The sequence below is a fragment of the Lampris incognitus genome, chromosome 15 (assembly GCF_029633865.1).
Source record: "Lampris incognitus isolate fLamInc1 chromosome 15, fLamInc1.hap2, whole genome shotgun sequence".
In the NCBI taxonomy this organism is placed as follows: Eukaryota; Metazoa; Chordata; class Actinopteri; order Lampriformes; family Lampridae; genus Lampris; species Lampris incognitus.
The window spans coordinates 48,891,340-48,919,139 of NC_079225.1; the positions used below are offsets into that span (position 1 = coordinate 48,891,340).

Here is a 27,800-nt window from a genome sequence, read left to right on the forward strand (position 1 = left end):
GATTACATTACATAAATATCATTATGATATTAACATTTAGGTCAAAGGTCAGGGACAGCCGCCTGGAGCAGGGACAGGTGCAGATATGAAACCTGTGACATTATGCAAACAAGAAGCCTTCGCTAACCTCTAAACCATCAGGAGGAACATGGAAGTTTGGAAGCTGATGATTTCAGATACTTACCGTCTACAAAGTCCCCCTGAGGAGGAGTAGAACCAGAACCAGCAGTGCTGTCGGCAAGACTAGCCCAACGGGACACCCATCGCGGTCCTTCTAGGGTCACTGTAGTAGCAGATGGTACCTGATACACGAGACAGGATGACCACCCAAAGCAGAAGGATTAACAGATGAAAAACTAAGGATGAATCAGCCAAATGGAGCAACAAAAAAAAAGAGAAAAAAGAGGTAAGTGGGGGAAACGGAAAGGATAAATGGAGGGTAGACACAACATACTGGTATCTCCCTATATTCCCAGTATGTCTTTACCTGCATGGGACCAGTTGTGGTTGGGATAAAGCCATGCATTGGATCCACAGTGTTAACATCACCGAGGAGGCCAGTCTGCTCCATTTTACCATCATGTATTACAGGCCTGTACACTCCTGTGTTCACCCCACTGTACTCAGGAGAGTCCAGGACTCCAAACACCTGCCAGGGGACACAGCAGGAGCAGAAACAAGCAGGAGAGGACAGGGTGTTAGGAGGTAAAAGAAGAAGGAGAAAGGGTGTTAGGAAGTAAAAAAGAAAAAAGAAAAAAGGAAAGGACAAGGTGTTAGGAGGTGAAAGAAGGAGGGAGAAAGGAAATGGGTGGAGGATGTCATGCATTCCTAAAGCTGGTCAGCACACACTGATGATGTGATCTCCCCATCACATGACCAGTTGTCTACTTTTTGCATGGCTTCTGAGAGCTGAAATCTAAATAAGTAAACAGACCTCGACCTTTTGTTGAACATGTACATCTGCATGCTCACCAGAAGTGCTGGGTTCTTTTTCCTGCCATTTTTAAAGGGTATATGTTGCATGTTCCCGAGAGATAAAGGTCTTGTCTGCAACTTGAAGTAGAAATAAGCTCTAAAAAGTTGGAAAATGATTTCTATACACCATTAGCCTCATGTCAAAAGCAGACACCTTGGCCAAGCGCAGCTAACAGTGCTACACTGCTAGCTAAAACAGACACAGCTGATTGTTCTGACCTGGTCAATCATGTTACGAGCCTCCTCCACCTCCTTATCCTGACACTCCGTCTCAATGGTGTAGGTCCCTGCATCGCTCAGGCTGTCGTCCTCCTCTGTCCGCACCACCCTTGATGAACCTTTGGGATCCAACCCATGGACACCCGGGGGTAACGTGGGCAAATTGTGGGGTCCAGAGGAGTGGACCGGAAAGGCAGTCAGGTCAGAGGCTGTGGGGAGAAGTAGGGGGGCTGTGGTGGGGACGTCGGGTTGGGAAGGGGCAGGAGGCTGTACAGGAGAGGAGGGGTAGGAGATTGAAGTGGGGATGGGGGCGTCCTGGGGGGAGGGGATGTGGGTGCGGCCAGGCGAAACCATAACAGGTGGAGCAGACATTGGGGGCGGCGATGGTGCCCCACCACCAGAATCCTTCAGGAACTCTGTGGCGAACTCCTGGGCCAGCTTAGACTTCTTTCCAACACTGCCGAAGGGTCTGATGATGATTCCCGAGGAAGAGCGACAGGAGGTGCTCTCTCCCTCCGTCTTCTCCCTCTTCAGAGAGCTGAACCTCTGAGGACCACCGGGGCCCTGAGCCTTCAGCGGCACTGTCACCTGCTGGGTGGTGGGAATATGACCATGCATGGATACCGGCCTCTCCCCGCCTTTCCTTCTCTCCAGTTTGGCCTTGAGGGCAGAGTAGGAATCAGCATGGGCAGGATTATGGGTGAAGGACTGGGAGCGTTTCTTGCGCGGGTTGTCATCAAAGAACTCAATAATGAAGGCCTGCTGGGTGAGGTGCTCCGGGGGCCCTGGCTTAGGAATGTCTGTTGGCAGGGACTGAGTGCTCTGAGGGGCTGCGGGGCCGGACATGGTAAGTCTGGGAGGAGAGTACTGCAGCGGTTGGTGGAGTTTCTGCAGTGGAGCAGACTTCTGGATGTTCATCGACTGACCTGATTGCACCGTCTTCTGTGACCGCTCCGACTGCTCTGATTGGACGGAGTGGTGAGATTTGCTCCTCCTCCCCTGCAGGATGGGGTCTTCTGAGTCGCTTTGGGTCCCGTCCTCATGATGGTGGCCTGGAAACAAGAAGACCAAACCACCACTCTTAACATCTATTTTCTATCCGCCGTCTATATGTTATAGGTGCATGAGTTTTTATAGCATTGTGAATGAGGTTTCTTGTAAAGATCATATTCATATAGTTGTAATTTCACATTTTTGAAAGGAAAGTGTGGAGAAAAAATGTGAGTCAAACTCAGGATTCAGCTGTCAGGTTTTATCCATAATGAGTCACATTCTTCTGTCAGGAAGTAAAAATGAAATCAACTCGGATAACCGAGGACTGTCACCAACCTTTCAGGGTCTTGGCGTTCATGGCAAGGTCACTCTTGGTGCTGTAAACATCGTCACACGTTGGACGCCTCCTCATCATGCTGACATCACTGTGCACTAGCCAATCAGCTACCTTGCTCTCAGCTGACATCACCTCTGTGGGCGTGGTTACCGTGTTTTTGGTAGGAACAGTCTGCTTCCGTTGGCGGGAAGAGAACTTGGTCACATGATCCTTGATCTTGATCTTTCCAGGCATGCAGTCATCAAACTCGATAGTGAAGGAGGCGTGGCTTTGCACCACAGGAGGTGTGGGGGTGGGAGGGGAGGCCGGGGCGGGGGGCATGTCTGTGTCCTTGGTCGGAATCTCGTGAAGCTCCACTGCCAAGGTTTTTGGGTGCGTCTGGAAATCTTTTGTTGGGATCTCAAAGTAGCTCGGTTCTCGGTGATATGGGAAGATTTCCTTGGACTGAGAATCTCTGTAATCTGTCAGCAGTCCATTGACCTCTGGGTCCAAAGACGAGACGTCTCTTTGGATTTCTTCAGAGAAAAAAAGCCAAAGGACACAACATTACATGAATCAACAGCCCACGAATACTAGCCAAAAGTAATCCCCACAGCTCTAAATGCTACTACCACTATTGCTACTACTTCACCCCTACTATTATTAATAACAATCTGCTACTACTACTACTACTACCACCACTACAATACATGACTGATAAGCAGTAGAAGATAGAGTAATTAAAAGTTTGATAGAAAGGTCAACAAATGCCTGATAAAGGAATGTACAGATGTATGAATGGAATTATGGCTCATGGTATAATTACTGCCAAATCACACAATGACACAATTATACTTACATTTAAGATAAACCTTAAATGCTACCATCACTGTTACTACTATAAGTACTACTATTTATGCTATTATTACTACTACCGCTTCCACTACCATTACTGTAAGTAATACTAGTAGCCCAACCTGTATACATCACCCCCATCACCCCATGTTGTTCCCAGTCGACAATGTGTAATCCTTCCACTTCCTGGCCACCATCATGACCCAGGACCTCAAGTGGGAGCTGAATATCAGCCAAAGCCAATGATGGCGCACCTTTACACTGCCATCATTGAGTCCATCCTCACCTTTGAGTACTTCACAACCTGTACTGCATGGCAGATCGGTTTCTGTCTCAATGAATTTACCAAGCACTGTTCTGCTGACCAGAGTATAGAGTATAGATTATTGACTACTGCAAACTGTTGTCTTCTCTCACATCTTTTCTCTCTCTCTGCATGATGTCTTCTCCTTTCTCTTCTGGTGTGTGTGTGAATGGTGTGATGTGAGTCCGTCATTGACTCTCATCCATGACAATTCTTTATGCATTCTTTCAACACTGTTTCTAATGGAGCAATGCAGAGCGAGTCTCGCGGCTCTATTTTGGGTAAACTGGATTTTATTTAGTTCTCGTTTAGATTCATTTGACCAGATTGCTGGGCAGTAGTCAAGATGTGACAAGACTAGGGATTGTATAACTTGCTTAGTAGTTGTGTTAGTAAGAAAGTAGGCACTCCTTCTACTGATTTAAATACCTCTGCTTGTTTTTGTTACAATATTATTAATGTGAGAAGCCCAAGAGAGTGTTTTGTCTATTGTAACCCCAGCAATCTGGCCTCCTTAACTTGTTCAATATCAGCACCTTGCAAAGAAATACACAGTCTGTGTTCCTTTCTCTGAGCATGCTTTGAGCAAATAACAAGACAATTTGCTTCGGATAGATTCAGTTTCAGTTTATTTTTTATTTGATTTTTTATTTTCCCCCTTTTTCTCCCCAATTGTACTTGGCCAACTACCCCACTCTTCTGAGCCGTCCCAGTTACTGCTCCACCCCCTCTGCCAATCTGGGGAAGGTTGCAGAGTGCAGACTACCACGTCTCCACTGATACATGTGGAGTCGCCAGCCGCTTCTTTTCACCCGACAGTGAGGAGTTTCACCAGGGGGACGTAGCACATGGGAAGATCACGCTATTCCCCCCAGCCCCCCCAACAGGTGCTCCGACTGACCAGAGGAGACGCTAGTGTTTGTAGGGCCGCCCGACCAAGCCGGAGGTAACACGGGGATTCGAACTGGCGATCCCTGTGCTGGTAGGCAAAGGAATAGACCGCCACGCTACCCGGACACCCCAGTTTCAGCTTATTTTCAGTGACCCATTCAGAAATCTGCATTAACTCATCTTGAAGTCGACTGCTCAGTTCTGTGACATTCTTTGTGCAAGCATATATTGTGGGGTCATCTGCGTAAATTGCAGTGTGAGCATTTTTTAAAATACGTGGCAAATCGTTCACAAATATTGAGTATAACAGAGGTCCAAGACAACTTCCTTGAGGAACGCCGCATTGTAGTGTCTTAATACTTGACAAAGTTCCATTAAACATGACACATTGTTGTATGTTGAGTAAGTAGCTTTTCATCCAGTCAGTAGCTGAGAGTTTGAAGCCATACGCTGCTAGTTTTGTAAGAAGCAGTTCATGGTCGAGGATGTGAAAAGCTGCACTAAAATCCAACAGCACTGTTCCAACTAATAATTTACTGTCAGTTTGTTTTAGCCAATCATCTGTCAATTGTGGAAGAGCTGTGCATGTCAAATAGCCAGTTTTATAAGCATGTTGAAGGTCAGAATTGATGCCATTAATAGAGAAATAATTTTGAATTTGCTTAAATACAATTGTTTCCATAAGTTTACCCAATACAGGTAAAACACTGATTGGCCTACTGTTTGGTCCAGTGAATGATTCTTTTCTATTTTTCGGTATCAATTTCCAAGATATTAGTGACTGAAAATTCAAATTCACATTCTTTGTTCTACATGATATGTTTTTTATAATTGAATTAGATAATTTACCATTTACAGGCAGCATGTTATTTGTTATAGTATTTACTGTACTTGTGAAATACTTGTTGAAATCATTTGCAACTTTTAGGGGCTTGGTGATGAAGCCATCACCTGATTCAATAAATGATGGCGTTTTGCCCATTTTATTTTTACCCATGATTTGATTGAGAGTACGCCAAATATTTTTACTGTCAAGTTTAATTCTAGGTTGATAACAGCTGGGATTCCATGCAGGGCTTGTTGAATGGCATTTTGGAACACCCCTGCAGCCGAGGAAACTCCAAAACCCGGTCTTTTGTAACGTCACAGTCCTAGATGAGTGGAAAATGTTGTGATACATTGCGAGGATGACTCTAGTTCTAGCTGATGATACCCACAGTTTAAATCCAGCTTTGAGAAGAACCTGGCTCCATTGAGTGATTGTATCACGTCATCTACCATAGGTGTGAGATTCGTTCTCTTTCGATAGCCTGATTTGGTATCCTCATGTCCACGCAAATGTGCTCTGCTTCTGGGTCTTTTGGCTTTGGAACAGGAACGATTGGAGAGACCCATGGAGTGGGACCATTAACTTTCTCAATAATGTCAAGGTCTTCTAGATGTTGCAATTCCGCCTCAATTCGCTTCCTCACATGAAACGGTACTCTTCTGTGTGGGTTAGGGTTCTGTGACTGGAGGAACATCTTTCCTTATACTATATAACTTGACGTATCTCTCAATAAATGTTGTGTCCAAATGAACTAATTCAACTTTCTTTGACTTTTATTCCATAGTTAACATTGTTTGTGGGCTTGCTTTTAGAGGCACACAGCTTTGTAACTGAGACTAGTAAAGCTAGTTACATTTTGACAGCCAACTTGTGTTCTTTGTTGGTAGCTACCACCACATTTGACAGGATGTTGTGTTGCTGTAAAGCCTCTTGAGGCAAATTTGTAATTTTTGATATTGGGGTATTCAAATGAAATGGACTGGACTTGACTTGAAAGTCATTCAATTTGCCCAGCCCATGAAAAAGGTCAGCGTAGTCAGTCAGGAGATCCTTTACTGTATGGACTTCCGTCTGGTCTGAGGTTGTTTTGGGCTGCACCGATTGTTGTGGAGATGTGTGAAGTGCTTTGGCAATTTCGACCAGTCCCAGTTGGCTGGCAGTGTCATAGCCAAGTAAACTGCCATTACTGCCTTGTAGCACATGGAATGTTGCATTTGTGAAATGTGACCTGGATTCCTCCAACGAGGTGAATTTTCCAAGGGCAGGCAGTGGGTTGCGTGAACCATAAAGGAAGATGGGAACTATTCTGTCCCTGATATTATATTTTCATATTCATTCGTTCATTTATTGATAGAGTTAAAATGCATTTAGCAAACGAGTGCTTTAATGGTCTACAGGTGTCAGGAAGCTGAGGTTATGTGTTTATTGCATGTAGCTTTACTATTCTGTTCCCAGCTTGGTGGTCAATCCTCCAACCTACTGGTAGAAAACTTACATTACAAGTAAATTGTGTTTTGGTAGCCATTTTAGTTCGAGCATTCAGAGTGGACGCATAGTGATACGTGCGTCTGTCTTTTCCTTCGTCTACTGCCCATGACACGGGATAATCTGTAAGTTCACTGCTAGATAATGAAGTTCTATTATATATTCTAGCTTTATTTAGATAAATGAATCGCGTTTCCTCCTTTTATATTGCATTTACATGAGCTAACTGATTGCTAACTTAGCGTAACCTAGAATGAATACCATTAGATGTTAGCCGCGTGCGCAGCAGAATTATTTTACCGTTACATCTTTGACTTAGCGGTTATTAAGAAAATGGCGTATATTGGTTAGAGAGGAATGTAATGATTTGATGTGTGGTTTATGTATGTCTACACAGAATAGTCTGTTAAAGTATCTTTATTTTTTTCAGTCTGTTACAGTGTTACAAAATATGGTTTGTCAGTAAAAGCTCTGAAGAAGTCAACACGGGCTCCTGAGTACTTACTGGAGCCACTTGTTTAGCTCGCTGTCTAGGCTATGTAGAGGCATATAGTAGCTGAGGGCAGAAAAGTCAAAAGATTTGTCAACACGTCAAGTGCACCACCTAGGACTTGAGACACGTCACCTCCAATGCCAGCAAAGATGTCCCAGGCAGGAGGCACTACCCCCCTCTCCCGGATGGATGTCAGGTCAGAGTGCAAATCATCCGCTTCACGCCGATCAAGCAGCTCAACTGCAAGCCAGGCTGCAGCACAAGCACGAGCAAACGCCGAAGCTGCCCGTGCCAGAGCTCAGTACGCCAAACGCCAAATAGACCTGGAGGTCGAGAAGGCACGCACTGAGGCAACGCTAAATGCTCTGAAGCAGGAGGGTGAGGCTGAAGCAGCGCTCGCCGCAGCGGCTGAAGACCCACCTGATCCTATTGAGCTGGCCAGTGCAGGCATCCCTGTTGCAACACCTGCTTCAAACAGGCGCACTGAAGAATATGTAAATACCCACTTCTACAATTACCATGATATAAACGAAGAGAGAAAGGATGACGTGGAATGACAGTCTGACCACGGCGACACTCACAACCTGGATCAGAGGGCGCCGCACCCAGTCACTGTGTGCACACATCGGGGTTGTACAGACTCTTCAACCAGGTGGCAGCCTAACCATTCCCCACCTAGTCCACCTAGCTACATATTTCATATGCTGTATACTAAGCTTAGGTACATAGATGCACTATGTGTATTACATTTCCTTTTTGCTTTTGTTCCCAGACGGTATTGTTGTAATGCACACTGTTTTTGTTGTCGTTATTGAAAAATCAATAAATATGTTGATTAAAAAAAAAAGAAAAGAAAAAAAAAAGAACAGACAATGTCCACTTTCAAAGTAGATCACTGCCCAGACAAACTGAAACATCAGGTCTTGCTGCCTACCTTGCATGTCGTGATCTCCTGACGGCAGGATTCAAGGATTTTGACAATAGGCCAGAGACCTATATGCATCCTGGAGGTCTATGTTTCACAACGCTATCAAAGGCCTAAACCTCAAAGCCAGTGGAGAGCTTGATTTACTTACCAAGTGGCTTGGTGGGGAATCCCTTCAACATGCCCTGATGATTAGAGCTGTCCACGTGAATAATCCAGAAGCGGGTCTTCAGCATTTATGGCAACGGCTAGACAAGAATTATGTCTCATCAGAGGCAATTGAAGCATCTCTGTTCAAACCTCTGGAGAGTTTTCCCAGGGTTTTCATATGGAAAACCACTTTTTTTTTTTTTTTTTTTGCAAGAGCTTGCAATCTTCTTGAGCTTGAAGCTGCGAAAAATGAAGGTTATCTGCTGGGCATCAGTTTTCTTGACACCTCAAGAGGAATAAATCCAACAGTGGACAAGCTCCCACACAACCTCCAAGAGTCGTGGGTCAAACAAGGGTCAAGATATAAGAAGGACCATAATGCTCTTTATCCACCTTTTTCTTACTTTGTCCCGTTTGTGAATAGCCATGCTGAAATGAGAACAGACCCCAGCTTTGAATTACAAGGCTACAGCACACTGCCTCTCAAAGCAGAAAAGATGCCAAGAAAGTCTGTGAATGTTCTCATTCATCCAGGTCATGGTTATCCAAAGGAATTTAATCAAGTCCAACTGGACTTGGTATATATCCGTGAAGACGTTTCGCCTCTCATCCAAGAGGTTTCCTCAGTTCCCGCCTTTCTGACTAGACCAAGCTAGTCTGACTGGCTGCTGATGAGACTCAGATATTTAGCCTCTATGGAGTCGTTATCAGAGCTATAGATGTCCATGGCTCTTTTGTGTTCCGATGTTTATCCACGCCCGTCGTTATCAGAGGTATTGATATGCATGGCTCTTTTTGGTCCAATGTTAAGCAGCCACGGTGGTTGGGGGTGTTAGTTTCGACTTCATTGTTCAGTGGTCATGAGAGTGGTTGGAGCTGTTAGTGAGCGACTGTTGTTCTTGGAGGCTAGGCTTCTTGAGTCTTTTGGGTACAGATGAAAGGACGGCATTGTAAGTGGGAGATAGGTGGTGTTGCAGACCTCCTCCTCCGTTGAGGGATGGTTTTTCCAGTTTCGCATAGATGACTTCCTTCACTCCTCTTTCAAACCATCTATCTTCTCTGTCCAAAATGTGTACGTTGCTGTCCTGGAAGGAGTGTGTCTTCTCCTTTAGGTCTAGATAGACTGCTGAGTCTTGTCCTGAGGAGTGTGGCCTTCTGTGTTGGGCCATCCGTTTGTGTAGTGGTTGTTTGGTTTCTCCTATGTATAGGTCAGTGCAATCCTCATTGCATTGTACAGCATACACCAGATTGCTTTTCCGGGTGTGTGGTACACGGTCTTTGGGATGAACCAGTCTTTATCGGAGTGTGTTGCTGGGTTTGAAGTATACCGGGATGCGGTGTTTTTTAAAAATTCTCCTGAGTTTCTCGGAGACCCCAGAAACATACAGGATGACTGTGCTCTTCCTTCTGTTCCCTTTCTCCTTGTCGCTCACCTGGTTGGTCTTTTTGGAACGTGTTGCAGTTTTCACAATGGTCCAACTGGGGTAGCCGCAGGTTTTTAAAGCTCCCCTCAGGTGTTTGTGTTCTTCCCGTTGGGCCTGAGTGCTGCTGGGCACATTGTCAGCTCTGTGTTGCAAAGTTCTGATGACGCTCAGTTTGTGTTCCAGCGGGTGGTGTGAGTCGAAAAGTAGATATTGGTCTGTGTGTGTAGGTTTCCTGTAAACCCCAATGTGGAGGCTCCTGTCTTGGTGTATGCTTTGCAATGCAATGAGGATTGCACTGACCTATACATAGGAGAAACCAAACAACTACTACACAAACGGATGGCCCAACACAGAAGACCAAACTCCCCAGGACAAGACTCAGCAGTCTATCTACACCTAAAGGAGAAGACACACTCCTTCCAGGACAGCAATGTACACATTTTGGACAGAGAAGATAGATGGTTTGAAAGAGGGGTGAAGGAAGCCATCTTTGAGAAACTGGAAAAACCATCCCTCAGCAGAGGAGGAGGTCTGCGACACCACCTGTCTCCCACTTACAATGCCGTCCTTTCATCTCTACCCAGGAGACTCAAGAAGCCTAGCCTCCAAGAACAACAGTCGGTCACTAACTGCTCCAACGACTCATGACCACTGAATGGAGCACTAACGAAGTTGACACTAACACCCCCAACGACCGTCGCTGCTTAACATCGGATCAAAAAGAGCCATGCATATCAATAGCTCTGATAACGACGGGCGTGGATAAACATCGGAACACAAAACAACCACGCATATCAGTACCTCAGATAACGACGGGCATTGCTAAACATCGGAACACAAAGAGCCATGGACATCATTAGCTCTGATAACGACTCCAAAGAGGATAAATATCTGAGTTTCATCACCAGCCAGTCAGACTAGCTTGGTCTAGTCAGAAAGGCACGAACTGATGAAGCCTATTGGATGAGAGGCGCAACGTCTTCACGGATATATACCAAGTCCAGTTGCACTTGATTCAATTCCTTTGGATGCCAACAAAGCTAACAAAATTCAGGGTTCCTGTCACAGGGAACAAAACAGAGGTTGGTTCTCCTCACAACGATGTTAACACATGCTCTCTTCGTCCACACAAACAGTGTCCAATTCACAGGAAGCCACATTCACTTGCCAAATGTAGGGGATTTAGAATGAAGACACTGGATGACAGGAAAATTTTACTTAAAGAACACTCAATCTGCTACAAGTGTTGCTTATCCACAGACCACAGGGCCAAGGACTGTAAGGCAGCAATTCCCTGTTCAGAGTGCATCAGCCATGGCCACGTCGCAGCTATGCATGCTGGCTCACCCCCATGGTCACTTGGAGAGTCTGACACATCAGCAGGAGGCCATGGTGGGGAGAATGACAGCCCAAACTCCACAGTGACCACGTCCAGCTGCACAGAGGTATGTCAAAAGGGGCTTCAAGGAAAGTCGTGTTCTAAAATTTGCCTGGTCAAGGTGTACCCCAGTGCATTTCCTGAAAAGAAGAGGAAAATGTATGCGATGTTAGATGACCAAAGCAATGTGTCACTGGCAAGGTCTTCCTTTTTTGATATGTTTGGTGTACAAGGTGAAGCCCTCCCATACACAATGAAGACTTGGTCTGGCATAACAGACACCAGTGGACGAAGAGCCCATGGCTTCGTCATTGAGGGTGTGGATGGAAAAGTATCCATGTCGTTGCCTATGCTCACCGAATGTAACCAGATCCCAGACAACAGAAGGGAGATACCTTCCCCAGAGGCCGCTGCTGCTCGCCCTCATCTTCAGCCCATCGCATCACAGATACCTCCACTGGATCCATCAGCAGACATTCTTCTCCTCCTGGGTACAGATATCATTTGGGCTCACAAGGTGCGCAGTCAGGTAATGATGCACCTTACGCTCAATGCCTTGATCTAGGATGGGTAATTATCAGAGATGTTTGCCTCAAAGTAGCCCATAAACCCACTGTGAACTCTTACAAGATAAGTATACTTGACAATGGGCGACCCAGCTTTCTCTCCTTGTGAAAACAGAATCCACACTAAAGAGAGGTTCACAGAGAAATTCCCCTTCTTTGAAAACACAGGCCCATCAGTGGCATTACATGCTGAGTATCTGTCTCTCTCTACGTGGCTGAGTGGACCTGCTTTCCTCACTGACTCGAAGCAAAGTCAAATACAGGAGGAACCCTTTGATCTTGTTGACCTCGAGACTGATTCTGAACTGCGTCCAGAGGTTGTGACCTGTGCCACCACCCTGTCAAAAGGTAAATTTGGAAGTGTTAGATTTGAAAGATTCTCAAGCTGGATTCTTCTGTTGAGAGCCGTTGCTAGGCTGCAACACATCACCAAGTCCTTCAAACGTGGACTAGAGAGCATCTGTTATGGATGGCATGAGTGTAGTAAGCACCTTGATGAAGAACAGCTTCACCAGGCCAAAGCCACTATCATTCGCACTGTGCAGAGAAAGATCTACACAGATGACGTCAGACACATGGAACGAGGTGAGCCCGTCACAAAATCAAGCTTGGCAAGCTGAGTCCGTTTATTGATGCAAGTGGAGTTCTTAGAGTCGGTGGTCGTCTGACAAGAGCACAGTTAACATCAGATGAAATACAACCTATGTCCATTCCCGGAAGACAACACATAGCCCAGCTAATAATCAGGCACTTTCATGAAAAGGTATGCCACCAGGGTAGACACTTCACTGAAGGGGCCGTCAGAGCTGCAGGTTTTTGGATTGTTGGAGGAACGAGCTGTAAGCAGTACAATCTTCAACTGCATCAAATGCCACAGATTGAGAGGCAAACAACAACAACAAATTATGGCAGACTTACCTGAGGACAGGTTATGCACAGACCCTCCTTTCACATGCGAGGTCAAACAGAGGCCAAGAGATGGGCAGTCATCTTCACATGTATGAGCACGCGCGTCATACATATTGAAGTCATAGAATCGATGGACACATCATCTTTCATCAACTCACTGCGTTGTTTCTTTGCTGTCAGAGGTGCTGCTAAACTGCTCAAGTCTGACTGTGGGACCAATTTCGTGAGTGCCTGCAAAGAACTACAAATTGACAAGAAGGGTCATCACAACAAGAAAATTGATGCATACCTGGAAGACAGTGGATGTCAGTGGCAGTTTGTTCCCCCACACACTTCACACATGGCCGGATCTTGGGAGCGGATGATAGGAGTCACACAACGAATCCTGGACACGATGCTACTACAACATTGCAATGCAAAGCTCACACATGAAGTGCTAGTGACATTCATGGCTGAGGTGACTGCAATAGTAAATGTACGGCCTCTCACAACAGTTTCAACAGATCCAGAACATCCTGCAATTCTCACCCCTGCCATGCGGCTCACCCAAAAGCTTGGCACACCACCGGTACCACCAGGCCAGTTTGAAAGCAGTGACGTATTCAGAGCAAAGTGGCGACATGTGCAGTATCTGGCCAATGTCTTCTGGGGGCAATGGCAGAAACAATACATTTGTGGACTCCAAGATCGTCGTAAATGGAGGACAGGGAGGCCTAATTTAAAAGTAGGGGACGTGGTCCTGCTGAAAGATGGCCAAGAGAAAAGGAATGACCGGCCTGTCGGACTTGTCACCAAGACCTTTCCCAGCAAGGGTGGCAGTCAGGAAGATAGAGGTCAGGGTTGTCCGAAAGGGCAAGCAAAGACTTTACCTGCAGCCGATAAATTAAGTCATTCTGTTGGTGTCTAAGGACAATTCTTAAGAAACTGTAGACTCTTCGTTTTTATGTCCTTTAATATGGTGTGCTTAAGTTAGTTTGGCTTGACATCCTTAAGATGTCAGGCGGGGAGTATTCTGTCCCTCATATTATATTTTCATATTCATTAGTTCATTTATTGATAGAGTTAAAATAGATTTAGCAAACGAGTGCTTTAATGGTCTACCGGTGTCAGGAAGCTGAGGTTATGTGTTTATTGCATGTAGCTTTACTATTCTGTTCCCAGTTCAGTGGTCAAAACTCCCACCTAGTGGTAGAAAAACTTACATTACAAGTAAATTGTGTTTTGGTAGCCATTTTAGTTCGAGCATTCAGAGTGCACGGATAGTGATACGTGCGTGTTTTTTCCTTCGTCTACTGCCCATGACACGGGATAATTTGTAAGTTCACTGCTAGATAATGAAGTTTTATTATATATTCTAGCTTTATTTAGATAAATGAGTCGAGTTTCATCCTTTTATACTGCATGTACATGTTCGGATAGCATGAGCTAACTGATTGCTAACTTACTGTAACCTAGGATGTCATTAGATGTTAGCCACGTGCGCAGCAGAATAATTTTACCTTACACATTTGACTTACCGGTTATTAAGAAAATGGCTTATATTGGTTATAGAGAAGAATGTAATGATTTGATGTGTGGTTTATGTATGTCTACACAAAATAGTCTGTTAAAATATCTTTATTTTTTCTCTGTCTGTTACAGTGTTACAAAATATGGTTTCTCAGTAAAAGCTCTGAAGAACTCAACACGGGCTCCTGAGTACTTACTGGAGCCATTTGTTTATCTCGCTGTCTAAGCTATGTAAAGGCATATAGCTGAGGGCAGAAGAGGAACTGTGCATTTGGTGAGTGAGGGCTTATATCTCAATCTCTGATAAGTTGTTTCATCAATTATATTCACAGTTGCCCCTGTGTCAAGCATCACTTTTATATTGCAGTCACCAACCTTTACCTTTGCATGTGAAAGATTTGCTTTTGGTCGAGAAACTGTGTAATGATACTCCTCCGAAGTCTGTGTGTCTGCGTTACTTGTTGCTTGAGATGTGGTGCGAGTGGTGTGTCCATAATGCACTTCATGTCGACCTCTGATCCCACCTTGTGGCCGTTTAGAATGACAGCATTTTGCAAAATATCCTTGTTTGTTATAAAATATGCAACAAGCTTTACATATTTTCCCCCGTGCCAGACATGGGCTCCCTTCACGATGGGGAAAGATACCAGAGCAGCTGCAACATCTTTTCTTTACAGCTCCCCTCCCCATATCTATAGCCAGAACTTCTTCCCTTTGATTTCCTCCCCATATCTACAGCCAGAACTTCTTCCCTTGGATTTCCTCCCCATATCTACAGCCAGAACTTCTTCCCTTTGATTTCCTCCACATATTTACAGCCAGAACTTCTTCCCTTGGATTTCCTCCCCATAACTACAGCCAGAGCCTCTTCCCTTTGATTTCCTCCCCATATCTACAGCCAGAACTTCTTCCCTTGGATTTCCTCCCCATATCTACAGCCAGAACTTCTTCCCTTTGATTTCCTCCACATATTTACAGCCAGAACTTCTTCCCTTGGATTTCCTCCCCATAACTACAGCCAGAACCTCTTCCCTTGGATTTCTTCCCCATATCTACAGCCAGAACTTCTTCCCTTCGATTTCCTCCCCATATCAACAGCCAGAACTTCTTCCCTTGGATTTCCTCCCCATATCTACAGCCATAACTTCTTCCGTTGGATCTCCTCCCCATATCTACAGCCAGAACTTCTTCCCTTGGACTTCCTTCCCATATCTATAGCCAGAACTTCTTCCCTTGGATTTCCTCCCCTTATCTACGGCCAGAACTTCTTCCCTTGGATTTCCTCCACATATGTACAGCCAGAACGTCTTCCCTTGGATTTCCTCCCCATATCTACAGCCAGAACTTCTTCCCTTGGATTTCCTCCCCATATCTACAGCCAGAACTTCTTCCCTTGGATTTCCTCCACATATCAACAGCCAGAACTTCTTCCTTTGGATTTCCTCCACATATCTACAGCCATAACTTCTTCCCTTGGATCTCTTCCCCATATCTACAGCCAGAACTTCTTCCCTTGGACTTCCTTCCCATATCTATAGCCAGAACTTCTTCCCTTGGATTTCCTCCCCATATCTACAGCCAGAACTTCTTCACTTGGATTTCCTCCACATATGTACAGCCAGAACGTCTTCCCTTGGATTTCCTCCCCATATCTACAGCCAGAACTTCTTCCCTTGGATGTCCTCCCCATATCTACAGCAAGAACTTCTTCCCTTGGATTTCCTCCCCACATCTACGGCCAGCACTTCTTCCCTTGGATTTTCTCCCCATATCAACAGCCAGAACTTCTTCCCTTGGATTTTCTTGAGCTGCATTTTGTTGTGTTTGCTCCATTCTCGCGGACTGGAAACTCCACTCGCAGACACGGCCAATTGTGTCTGTAGGGACGCCCGACCAAGCCGGAGGTAACATGGGGATTCGAGCCAGAGATCCCCGTGTTGGTAGGCAGCGGAATAGACCACCATGCCATGCAAACGCCCCCAAAGTTGCATTTTTGGCCTCACATAATAAAGTCTTTAATCAGACAACATGTTGTCCTTTTGTTAACTACCTGCTGTTTCTGTAATTCTTTATTACAGAAGTAGTCTTTAAATATAATCTATAACTTCATTTTCCAGATGGTTCTCTCACTGTGTTCCTCTGCGTCTGACTGTTGAAGGTCAGTGGATTCAATCTCTGAACCGGAGTCAGAAAAAAAGAAGAGTTCAGGATTCAGACCTGCATGCAGTTCTTCTTCTCTCTGAATGTCAGCACTTGAATCCTTCCTCCCATCATCTTCCTCTCCCCACCAGGACGGCTGGCCATACAGAGGAGTGGGACGACACACTGGAGCATCTGACACACATACACACACACACGAAATTGTTATGATTATTATCATTATTATGTTCCCATTCTCTCCTGTCAGCAGCAGCAGACAGATGTGGCAGATGTTGGTCAGTGATGTGTGTTAACACACAACAGTTAACACACAGAACTGAGTTAACTGTTCTGTGTGTTTTAACACACAGAACTGAGTTAACTCAATTCTCAGCAAACTCGATTAACAGAGCAAACCTCAGCCACAAACTGCCAGAACACAGAGAGCATGCTAAATGTCCCACCAGAGACAAAAACCCTGTGGATAGGTGTCCGGATAGCGTGGCGATCTATTCCGTTGCCTAGCAACATGGGGCTCGCCGGTTCGAATCCATGTGTTACCTCAGGCTTGGTCAGGCGTCCCTACAGACACAATTGGCCATGTCTGCGGGTGGGAGGCCGGATGTGGGTATGTGTCCTGGTCGCTGCACTAGCGCCTCCTCTGGTCAGTCGGGGAATGAGGTGAGGTGAGTGAGGCACTGTTAGCTGGCAGCGGCAGACAGAGTTGGTCAGGCTCAGAGAAGTGGTTACTGATGGCAGAGGCCTTATCAGTAAAGTAGGAGGCGGACATCTCAGGAGTGAGCAGAGTGGAGGTCGGAGGAGGAGGCGAATTGAGGAGTTAAAAGCAGTACACCTTTTTCGAGCATCAGTGGCCCCACAGATTTTGTTCTGATAGTAAGTGGTCTTAGCTGTTTTTAGGCTGGAGGGGCATGACGCTAGGAGACGCTGATAGTCACTGAGGTCAGTGGACTCTGTTTTTATGTCATTTTCTCTCTGCTGCTCTGAGCCCCGCCCTTGGCTCTCTGATGACCTCAGTGAGCCATGGACTGGGGGGGGGGCGGCAGCGTTACGAGCAGGTCTGGATGCTAGAGGGAAGAGATTGTTAGGAGAGGAGGCTAATGAGGAACAGAGAGTGTCTGTAGCCTCGTTGACAGGGAGTGAAGAGAATTCATTATGAGGAGACATGGAAGCCAAGACCTCACTGGACAGCTGGGTCGGTGTAAGGGACTAGAAGTTTCGGCAGAAGGAGCCCATTTGCGGAGGAACATGAGGATGTTCCAGTAAGGAGGCCGTAAATTGAATAAAGAAGTGGTCCGACAGATGTGTGTGTGTGTGTGTGTGTGTGTGGGGGGGGGGTGACAGTCAAATTTGCTGTAGAGCAGTTCCAAGTCAATATCAGATCAAGAGTATTGCCAGCTTTGTCTGTGGGAGGGGTGGGGACCTGTGTGAGGTCAAAAGAGGACAGAAGAGACAGGAAGCCAGTTGCTTAGGTTTTGTCAGTAAGGATAGTCATGTCTCCCATGACAATCAGTGGTGTGTCATCGTCAGGAGTGGCTGAGAGTAACATGTCTAGTTCGACTACAAAGTTCCCCAGTTGACAGCCTGGTGGGCGGTATATGACAACCACAAACAGCTTAATGAGAGCAGTAACCACGGTTGCATGGTATTCAAAGGAGGAGTTGTTGCTTAGCGGAGACAGCTTAGTGAATTTTCAGTCTTTGGAAATGAGGACACCCGTACCACCTCCATGCCCAACAGAACAGGGCATGTGTGGGAAAGCAGAGTCAACAGCCAGTGCGGCTGGTGTGACAGTGTTTTCTGGCTGTATCCAGATTTCGGTCAGGGCTAGTACCTGAATGTCTGACAGATTAGCAAGTGCTTGGATAAATTCTGTTTTATTTACAGCCGACTGGTAATTCCATAAGCCAAAGGTAAAGGAGGAGTGAGTAGAGGAGGCTTTCCTGGGTGAATAGAGGTTCTCAGGGTTGCATTATCTGTGACAGATGCGATTTTTTTCGGTAACCTTGAATGACATCCCTGTCATTCAAGGTTTCAAGAATTCAAGAATTGCATCTCTGCTCTTTGCAGGCGATGTGGTTTTGTTGGCTTCATCAGAACGCGACCTCCAGCGTACTGGGGCGATTTGCAGCTGAGTGTGAAATGGCCGGGATGAGAGTCAGCACCTCCAAGTCTGAGGCCATGGTTCTCTACCAGAAAATGGTGGATTGCTCCCTCCAGGTTGGGGATGAGTTGTTGCCTCAAGTGAAGGAGTTCAAGTATCTCGGGGTCTTGTTCACGAGTGAGAGTAGGATGGAGCGGGAGATTGACAGGTGGATTGGTGCAGCATCAGCAGTAATGATAAAGTAAGTTATACCGGACCGTTGTGATGAAGAGGGAGCTGAGCCGGGAGGCAAAGCTCTCAATTTACCAGTCAGTCTTCCTTCCAACCCTCACCTATGGTCATGTGCTTTGGGTAGTGACCAAAAGGGTGAGATCGTAGGGTGTCTGGGCTCAGCCTTACAGATAGTGTGAGGAGCTTGGACATCTGGAGGGAGCTCGGAGTAGAGTTGCTGCTCCTTTGCGTTGAAAGGAGCCAGTTGAGGTGGTTTGGGCATCTGATTAGGATGCCTCCTGGGCGCCTTCCTTTGGAGGTTTTTCGGATACGGCCAACTGGGAGGAGACCCCGGGGTACACCCAGAACTTGCTGGAGGGACTACATGTCCAATCTGGCCTGGGAACACCTTGAAATACCCTGGAGGAGCTGGAGGGTGTTGCTGGGGGGAGGGATGTCTGGAGTGCCTTACTTAGCTTGCTGCCACCGTGAGCCGACCCCGGAGAAGCGGCTGAAGATGAGATGAGATGAGATGAGATGAAAACTACTGTTGCATTATCTTACCCGTGTTACTGCTGCACATGAACACTCTGTGTGTGTGTTCAGGATCATGTCTGTTTCAAATGTCACATCAAAAAGATTTGCACGTCAGGGTTAATACTCCTGTCTGGGCCCCTGACCGGGGCACTGCAAGACCAACCGGCAAGACCAACTGCAGTTGGTGCCCAGGCGCTGCACGGCGGCTACTCACTGCTCCTAGCTACACAGCTAGGATGGCTCGCATGCAGAGGAAGATTTTCAACAAAGTGGTAAAAGTAAAGCAAAGCAAATGTAATGCTGGGATTTGCAGAAATGTACCACTTCAAATGAAGGACCAGAATGACTCCCATGACTGACAGCAGACAGGCAGCGGACTCCTACCTGGGCCCTGGCTGCCGGTCCTGCTCCGCTCTGCTTTGTCGTGCCGGGGCCGCTCGTCTGGCGGCTCCGCCCTCTGATCTCTGTTCAGACCCATCTGCAGCTGGCTGGTGTACTTCTCATGCTGACACAGCAGGGTCACACAACACACATCATACATGTCACACAACACATCAAACAACACATCACGCATGTTACATAACACATAACACATGTCACACAACACATCACACAACACATCACACATGTCACACAACACATCAAACAAAAATACATCGCCGATAAAAACGTAAATAACACATTAAACATCACATAGCAAATAGAACATAACACAACACATCACACATAATAAACACAACATGTTGAGTTGCACTTGGCACACACACACACCTTCAGAGCCTCCTCTGGCACCTTGTGTTGACTCTTCTCCAGGACGTACACATGGGAATGTGGAAAAGCAGGTCAAGGACTCATCAGCTGTTATTATAACATGGCACATCACGGGACATCATGGCACATCACACTACATCACATCATGACACATCATGACACATCATGTCACATCAAGTCACATCACGGCAAATCATGGCACATCACATCATGACACATCATGGCACATCATGGCACATCACACTACATCACATCATGTCACATCATGTCACATCACAACAAAACATGGCACATCACATCATGACACATCATGACACATCACGGCACATCATGGCACATCACACTACATCACATCATGTCACATCATGTCACATCACAACAAAACATGGCACATCACATCATGACACATCATGACACATCACGGCACATCATGGTACATCACGACACATAATGACACATCATGATGTATTATGACACATCATAACACTACACATGAAACATCACAACACATCTTGAAACATGACACATCATGACACATGACATCACAACACATCACGACACATCATAACACTACACATGAAACATCACAACACATCACTAAACATGACACATCATAACACTACACATGAAACATCACAACACATCACTAAACATGACACATCATAACATCACGACACATCACGACACACCATAACACATCATGACACATCGTGAGACATCACGACACGACATATCATGACACATCATGACACATGACATCATGACACATCATGACACATCACAACACATCATAACACTACACATGAAACATCACAACACATCACTAAACATGACACATCATGACACATGACATCACAACACATCATGACACATCACCACACATCACGGCACATCATGACACATCATGACACATCATGACACGACACACCATAACACATCATGACACATCGTGAGACATCACGACACATCATGACACGACACATCATGACACATCACGACACATCACGACACTGCATGACACATCACAACACATCATGACACATAACACATCACGACACATCATGAGACACGACACATCATGACACATCACAACACATCATGACACATCACAACACATCATGGCACATGACACATGACACATCACGACACATGACACATCATGACACATCACGACACATCATGACACATCACGACACATCACGACACATCACTAAACATGACATCATGACACATGACATCACAACACATCATGACACATCATGACACATCACGGCACATCATGACACATCACGACACACCATAACACATCATGAAACATCATGACACATCACGACACATCATGACACGACACACCATAACACATCATGACACATCGTGAGACATCACGACACATCATGACACGACACATCATGACACATCACGACACATCACGACACTGCATGACACATCACAACACATCATGACACGACACATCACAACACATCATGAGACACGACACATCATCACACATCATGACACATGACACATCATGACACATGACATCATGGCACATGACACATCATGACACATCACGACACGACACATCATGACACATCACGACACATCATGACACATCACAACACATCATGAGACACGACACATCATGACACATGACACATGACATCATGGCACATCATGACACATCATGACACATGACACATCATGACACATGACACATGACACACGACACATCATGACACGACAAATCACAACACATCATGACACACGACACGACACGACACATCATGGCACAACACAACACATCATGACACATGACATCATGGCACGACATCATGGCACATGACACATCATGACACATCATGACACATCATGACACATGACACATCACGATACATCATGACACACGACACATCATGACACGACACATCACAACACATGACACAAGACACATCATGACACATGACACATCATGGCACATCACAACACATCATGACATCATGGCACATGACACATCATGACACATCACGACACGACACATCATGACACATCACGACACATCATGACACATGACACATCACAACACATCATGAGACACGACACATCATGACACATCACAACACATCATGACACATGATACATCATGACACATGACATCATGGCACATGACACATCATGACACATCACGACACGACACATCATGACACATCACGACACATCATGACACATCACAACACATCATGACACATGACATCATGGCACATGACACAACATGACACATGACACATCATGACACATGACAGACGACACATCATGACACGACACATCACAACACATCATGACACACGACACGACACATGACACATCATGACACATCATGACACATGACACATCATGACACATGACAGACGACACATCATGACACGACACATCACAACACATCATGACACACGACACGACACATGACACATCATGACACATCATGACACATCACGACACATCATGACACGACATCATGGCACATGACATCATGACACATCACGACACATGACACATGACACATCATGACACACCATGACACATGACACATCACGACACATAATTACATGACACACGACACATCATGACACACAACACATCACGACACAGATTCCTGTCATAACACATAAGAGTGATTCATACATTCATAAATTATCAATTTCATGTCAGGACATGTGTGTGCTGCTGTTTTAACCTTTCCTTCTTTAACCCTCAACAGACCACTTCCGTTGGCCCTGAAAAAAACCCGAGAACATCAAGCCCATCATCATCATCATCATCATCATCGTCATCATCACCATCACACACACACACACACACACACACACACACAGGTTACAGTGAGGGAGGAACAGCGCTGGTTGAAGTGCTGGTGTGTTAATGAACATCTTCATTATCAGTTCATCTGGCCATGTTTCATTAACTGATTCATCTGTAAGAAGGTCAAAGGTGGTGACAAGTGTGTGGCAGAAGCTCCCAGAGTCCAAAGAGAAGGTTAAACTGTTGGGACCTGCAGCCAAAACACTGACTGTTGATTTGATGATCTGAATCAGAAAAGGAAATAAACAGATCTTCAAATTTGTGACGCTGCAACCGCAGACGTTCGATATGTTCACCTGGTAAAGACTGAAACTGCTGGTTAGTTTCCCAGACGACAACTGGTGGAGCTTCTGTCCATGGACGGACAGACATACAACTGGAGGCTGTGGGGTGAATGAAGGACGAATAAAGGACGAAGAAAAGATGAAGAATGGATGAAGAAAGGATATCATATCCGAAGCGGATAACATCGGACAGCTTGAGGGTGATGTAGGTCTGGTCTGGGATCCGCAGGTCATTCACGAAGGTCTACAAGCAGAAAAAAACATTTAAGACACAAATGACATCAACACACATGCAGCTGTAGACTGTGTCACCAGTAGACCTACTGCACATCCACATGTGGAGGAGACCTGCTGCACATCCACATGTGGAGGAGACCTGCTGCACATCCACATGTGGAGGAGACCTGCTACACATCCACATGTGGAGGAGACCTGCTACACATCCACATGTGGAGGAGACCTGCTGCACATCCACATGTGGAGGAGACCTGCTGCACATCCACATGTGGAGGAGACCTCAACATGGCAGCTCCACATTAAACTCAGTCACCTTCAATTGACCTCATGACTGAGGTTTAATAGAAAGGAGTGTGCAGAATAAAACATGGCGTGTGTGTGAGTCTTCACACTGCAGTAGTACACACAGAATCCGTCTTAAACATTCTACATGATATCATTATTATAATTATCATGCTAAACACAACAGAGGTATTATATTTTTGTGAAAGGAATAGGAATTGAATGAACACCAATCCACAAAAATGGCTGCTTTGCATGGTTACCATGGAGAACAAGGTTATGCTAGCTGTACCCATAAGCCACCACACCTGCTGTGTAACTGAGGAAAACACAATAAAACTGAAGAGTATATGTATATTTTACAGCTCAAAGATGTTAAATGGCAGAACAAGCTTGTTTCTGTGCTCAGTGCGTCATCAGCTGCCTACATGGTTACAGTAAACGTCCTTATTTATACCGGTTGTTTATGTGCAGTGTTCAATTTCCGGGTAGGGGGAGGGGCCAAGCTACAGTTATAACATTTTGAACTGTCCAATGGGGATAGAGTAGCGTTCATTTAAGCAAAAATATGGTAGACAGAGAAAATCAATGGCAAAAAGACTATGGATACATGAACAAAATGTTACTTACACAATTAAATGGGCATACAAATATATATATAAAAAACACAAAACACAAAGAAAAGGTTATACACAGATATAAACAGTTCAGTTACACTTAGTTACAACTTAGATGTTTTCTTCTAGGTCTACAGCTGCTGGCCAGTTCGTTCCTGCTGTGTTTTATATATAGAGTTGGTCCCCTCTTTGCAGCTATAACAGCTTCCACTCTTCTGGGAAGGCTTTCCACAAGATTTTGGAGTGTGTCTGTGGGAGTTTTTGCCCATTCATCCAGAAGAGCATTTGTGATGTCAGGCACTGATGTTGGACGAGAAGACCTGGCTCACAATCTCCGTTGTAGTCCATCCCAAAGGTGTTTGATGGGGTTGAGGTCAGGGCTCTGTGCGGGCCAGTCAAGTTCTTCCACACCAAACTCATCCAATCATGTCTTAATAGACCTTGCTTTGTGCACTGGGGTATAGTCATGCCGGAACAGAAAAGGGCCCTCCCCAAACTATTCCCACAAAGTTGGAAGCATAGAATTGTCCAAAATATCCTGGTATGCTGAAGCATTAAGATTTCCCTTCACCAAAACTAAGGGGCCTAGCCCAACCCCTGAAAAACAATCCCATACTATTATCCCTCCTCCACCAAACTTTACAGTTGGCACAATGCAGCCAGGCAGATAATGTTCTCCTGGCATCCGCCAAACCCAGACTCATCCATCAGACTGCCAGACAGAGAAGTGTGATTCGTCACTCCACAGAACACGTTTCCACTGCTCCAGAGTCTGTCTCCAGAGTCCAGTGGCAGCGTGCTCTACACCACTCCTGCCGACGCTTGGCATTGTGCTTGGTGATGTAAGGCTTGCATGCAGCTGCTCGGCTATGGAAACCCATTCCATGAAGCTCCCGGCTCACAGTTTTTGTGCTGATGTTAATGCCAGAGGAAGTTTGGAACTCTGCAGTTATTGAGTCATTGAGTTCATGGCGGACTTGCTGTTGTTCCTAAATGCTTCCACTTTTCAATAATACCATTTACAGTTGACCGTGGAATATCCAGCAGGAAAGAAATTCCACGAACTGTCTTATTGCAAAGGTGGCATCCTATGATATTACCACGCTTGAATCCACTGAGCTCTTCAGAACGACCCATTCTTTCACAATTGTTTGTAAATGCAGACTGCATGGCTAGCTGCTGGATTTATACACCTGTGGCAATGAGTCTGAATGAAATACCTGAATTAAATGATTAAGGGGTGTGTCCCAATACTTTTGTGTATATATATATATATATATATATATATATATATATATATATATATATATATATATATATATATATATTGTGGGAGTGCAGGAATGAGACAGAGATCGAGTCGAGTCAATTCCATTTACTCACCACACAAAACAACACCGATACAGCTCAATCTCTCGTGGCAACCAGCTAACCGATAGGCTGCTGAAAACATGGCTCCACTTCCTGGAAAACTCTAAGCAGTGCCTACGTCAGCACTCTGAACGTCTGCCTTAAAGGAGCAGCAGCCCCTGGTGAATCTATCGTCAATTGTGTATCACAACACCGGCCCCCCCAGAATTCACCATCATGAAAAAATGCAAAACAGTAGTGTAACACATCAGTACTCAGTGAAATACAAACAGCCAACAGGCGAACAGTCCCCAGTGAAACAGTTAACGTCTCGGGGGGCGGACCAGGCGGCCAAAACGGCTGCGCTGAATGGGTATAGGGGCGGGGGCAGGGGCAGGGGACAGAGTCGGAGCCCGGGCAGGAGCCGAGACTGGGCCGGGGGCCCGAGAAGGGAGGCATCCACGCCGCGAAGGCAGGGCCAGTTCGACCGACCCACCCAGGTCCAAATGGGCAGGCTTGAGACGGTCCACCGAGACCTGCTCTGGCTTGCCCTCCATGTCCACCAGAAAGTTTTTGGGCCCCGCTTCCAGGACGCGGAAGGGCCCATCATAGGGGGACTGCAGGGGGGTATGGTGGCTGCCGTGGTGGATGAAGACATACCTGGCCGACAGCAGATTCTTGGGGACATAGGACTGAGGGAGGCAGTGGTGAGATGTAGGGATTGGAGCGAAAGCGTTTGCACCATCCCGGCCACAGCCTGATGAGAAGCTGCAGACCAGGGGGCCACGGCGTCCGGGAGAAACTCACCCGGGACACGCAGCTCGGCAAACGAGGACTGGAGGTCTTCTTTGGGGGCGGAGCGAAGACCGAGCATGACCCACAGGGGGCGATCGACCCAGTTGCTGTCCGTGAGGCTGGCATGAAGAGCGGCCTTCATAGACCGATGAAACCGCTCACAAAGTCCGTTGCCCTGTGGGTTGTACGCTGTGGTGCGGTGGAGCTTCACCCCCAGCCCCTCTGTGACTGCAGTCCAGAGGTCCGACGTGAACTGCGGGCCCCTGTCGGAGGTGAGGTCAGCCAGTGTGCCAAAACAGGCCACCCAGGACCCGATGAACGCCCGAGCCACGTCAGTAGACGTGGTCGATGACAGGGGAACAGCTTCCGGCCACCTGGTGGTCCTGTCCACCATGGTGAGAAGGTGAGTGAACCCGCGGGAGGGGGGCAGGGGCCCACCAGGTCCACATTCAAACGGTCAAAACGCCTCTTGGACACCAGGAATGGTGCCAAGGGAGCTTTGGTATGATGGTGTACTTTGGAACGCGGGCACGCCACGCAGGAGTCAGCCCAGGCCTTGATGTCCTTCCTGAGGCCGGGCCAGACGAACTTGGCCCCCACCAGCTTAGTGGATGCCTTCACACCCGGGTGGGAAAGGCCAGGGATAATGTCAAAAACACGGCGCCGCCAGCCGGTGGGCACCATGGGGCGGGGCTGGCCCGTGGAAACGTCGGAGAGGAGCAGGGCATTGGCGCTGTCAAACACCTCATCCTCCAACCGCAGCCCCGCAGCAGCCTGGATGTCTGCGTCAACAGCTTGGTCTGCAGCCATGGCAGCGTAATTGAGTCCCAAATGAACGGACCGTGCCACCGCCCGGGAGAGGCAGTCAGCGACCAAGTTGTCCTTGCCAGCCATGTGCCGGATGTCCGTGGTAAACTCTGAGATGGCAGAGAGCTGACGCTGCTGGCGCCCGGACTTGTCTTGGCCATGGCAAAAGTCAGCGGCTTGTGGTCGACGAAGGCAGTGAAACGGCGGCCTTCCAACAGGAACCTGAAGTGTCGGCTGGCGAGGAAGAGACCCAGGAGCTCCCGGTCGAAAGTGCTGTACTTCTGCTCGTTGTCCTTACGCTGTTTGCTAAAGAAGGCAAGGGGCTGCCAGGCGCCGCCCAGCCACTGCTTGCACACCGCCGCGACCGCATAGTCAGAGGCGTTGGTCGTGAGGACAATCGGGGCAGTGGGGGACGGGTGCGCCACCAAAGCGGCATTGGCCAACGCAGCCTTGGCGTCGTCGAAAGCTTCGTCCATCTCCGGGGACCAGTCTACCTCGCCCTTGGCTTCTTTGCCTCACAGGGCCTCGTACAAGGGCCTCATGCGTGGGGAATAAACCTGTTATAAAAGTTC

The 27,800-nt window shown here is 46.6% G+C and overlaps 1 protein-coding gene across 1 annotated transcript in view; it reads right to left on the bottom strand.

Annotated features, from left to right (window-relative positions):
• cep170bb (centrosomal protein 170Bb) overlaps nucleotides 1–27,800 on the bottom strand; it is a 66,119-nt gene that overhangs the window by 30,941 nt on the left and 7,378 nt on the right. Inside the window, exons 3-10 of the mRNA XM_056294248.1 lie at nucleotides 23,306–23,384; nucleotides 20,001–20,059; nucleotides 19,614–19,734; nucleotides 16,439–16,546; nucleotides 2,524–3,039; nucleotides 1,195–2,246; nucleotides 488–649; nucleotides 185–302 (exon numbers count right to left, since the gene is read on the bottom strand). Coding sequence (XP_056150223.1) covers nucleotides 185–302; nucleotides 488–649; nucleotides 1,195–2,246; nucleotides 2,524–3,039; nucleotides 16,439–16,546; nucleotides 19,614–19,734; nucleotides 20,001–20,059; nucleotides 23,306–23,384 — 2,215 coding nt within the window. The remainder of the gene's footprint in view (nucleotides 1–184; nucleotides 303–487; nucleotides 650–1,194; nucleotides 2,247–2,523; nucleotides 3,040–16,438; nucleotides 16,547–19,613; nucleotides 19,735–20,000; nucleotides 20,060–23,305; nucleotides 23,385–27,800) is intronic.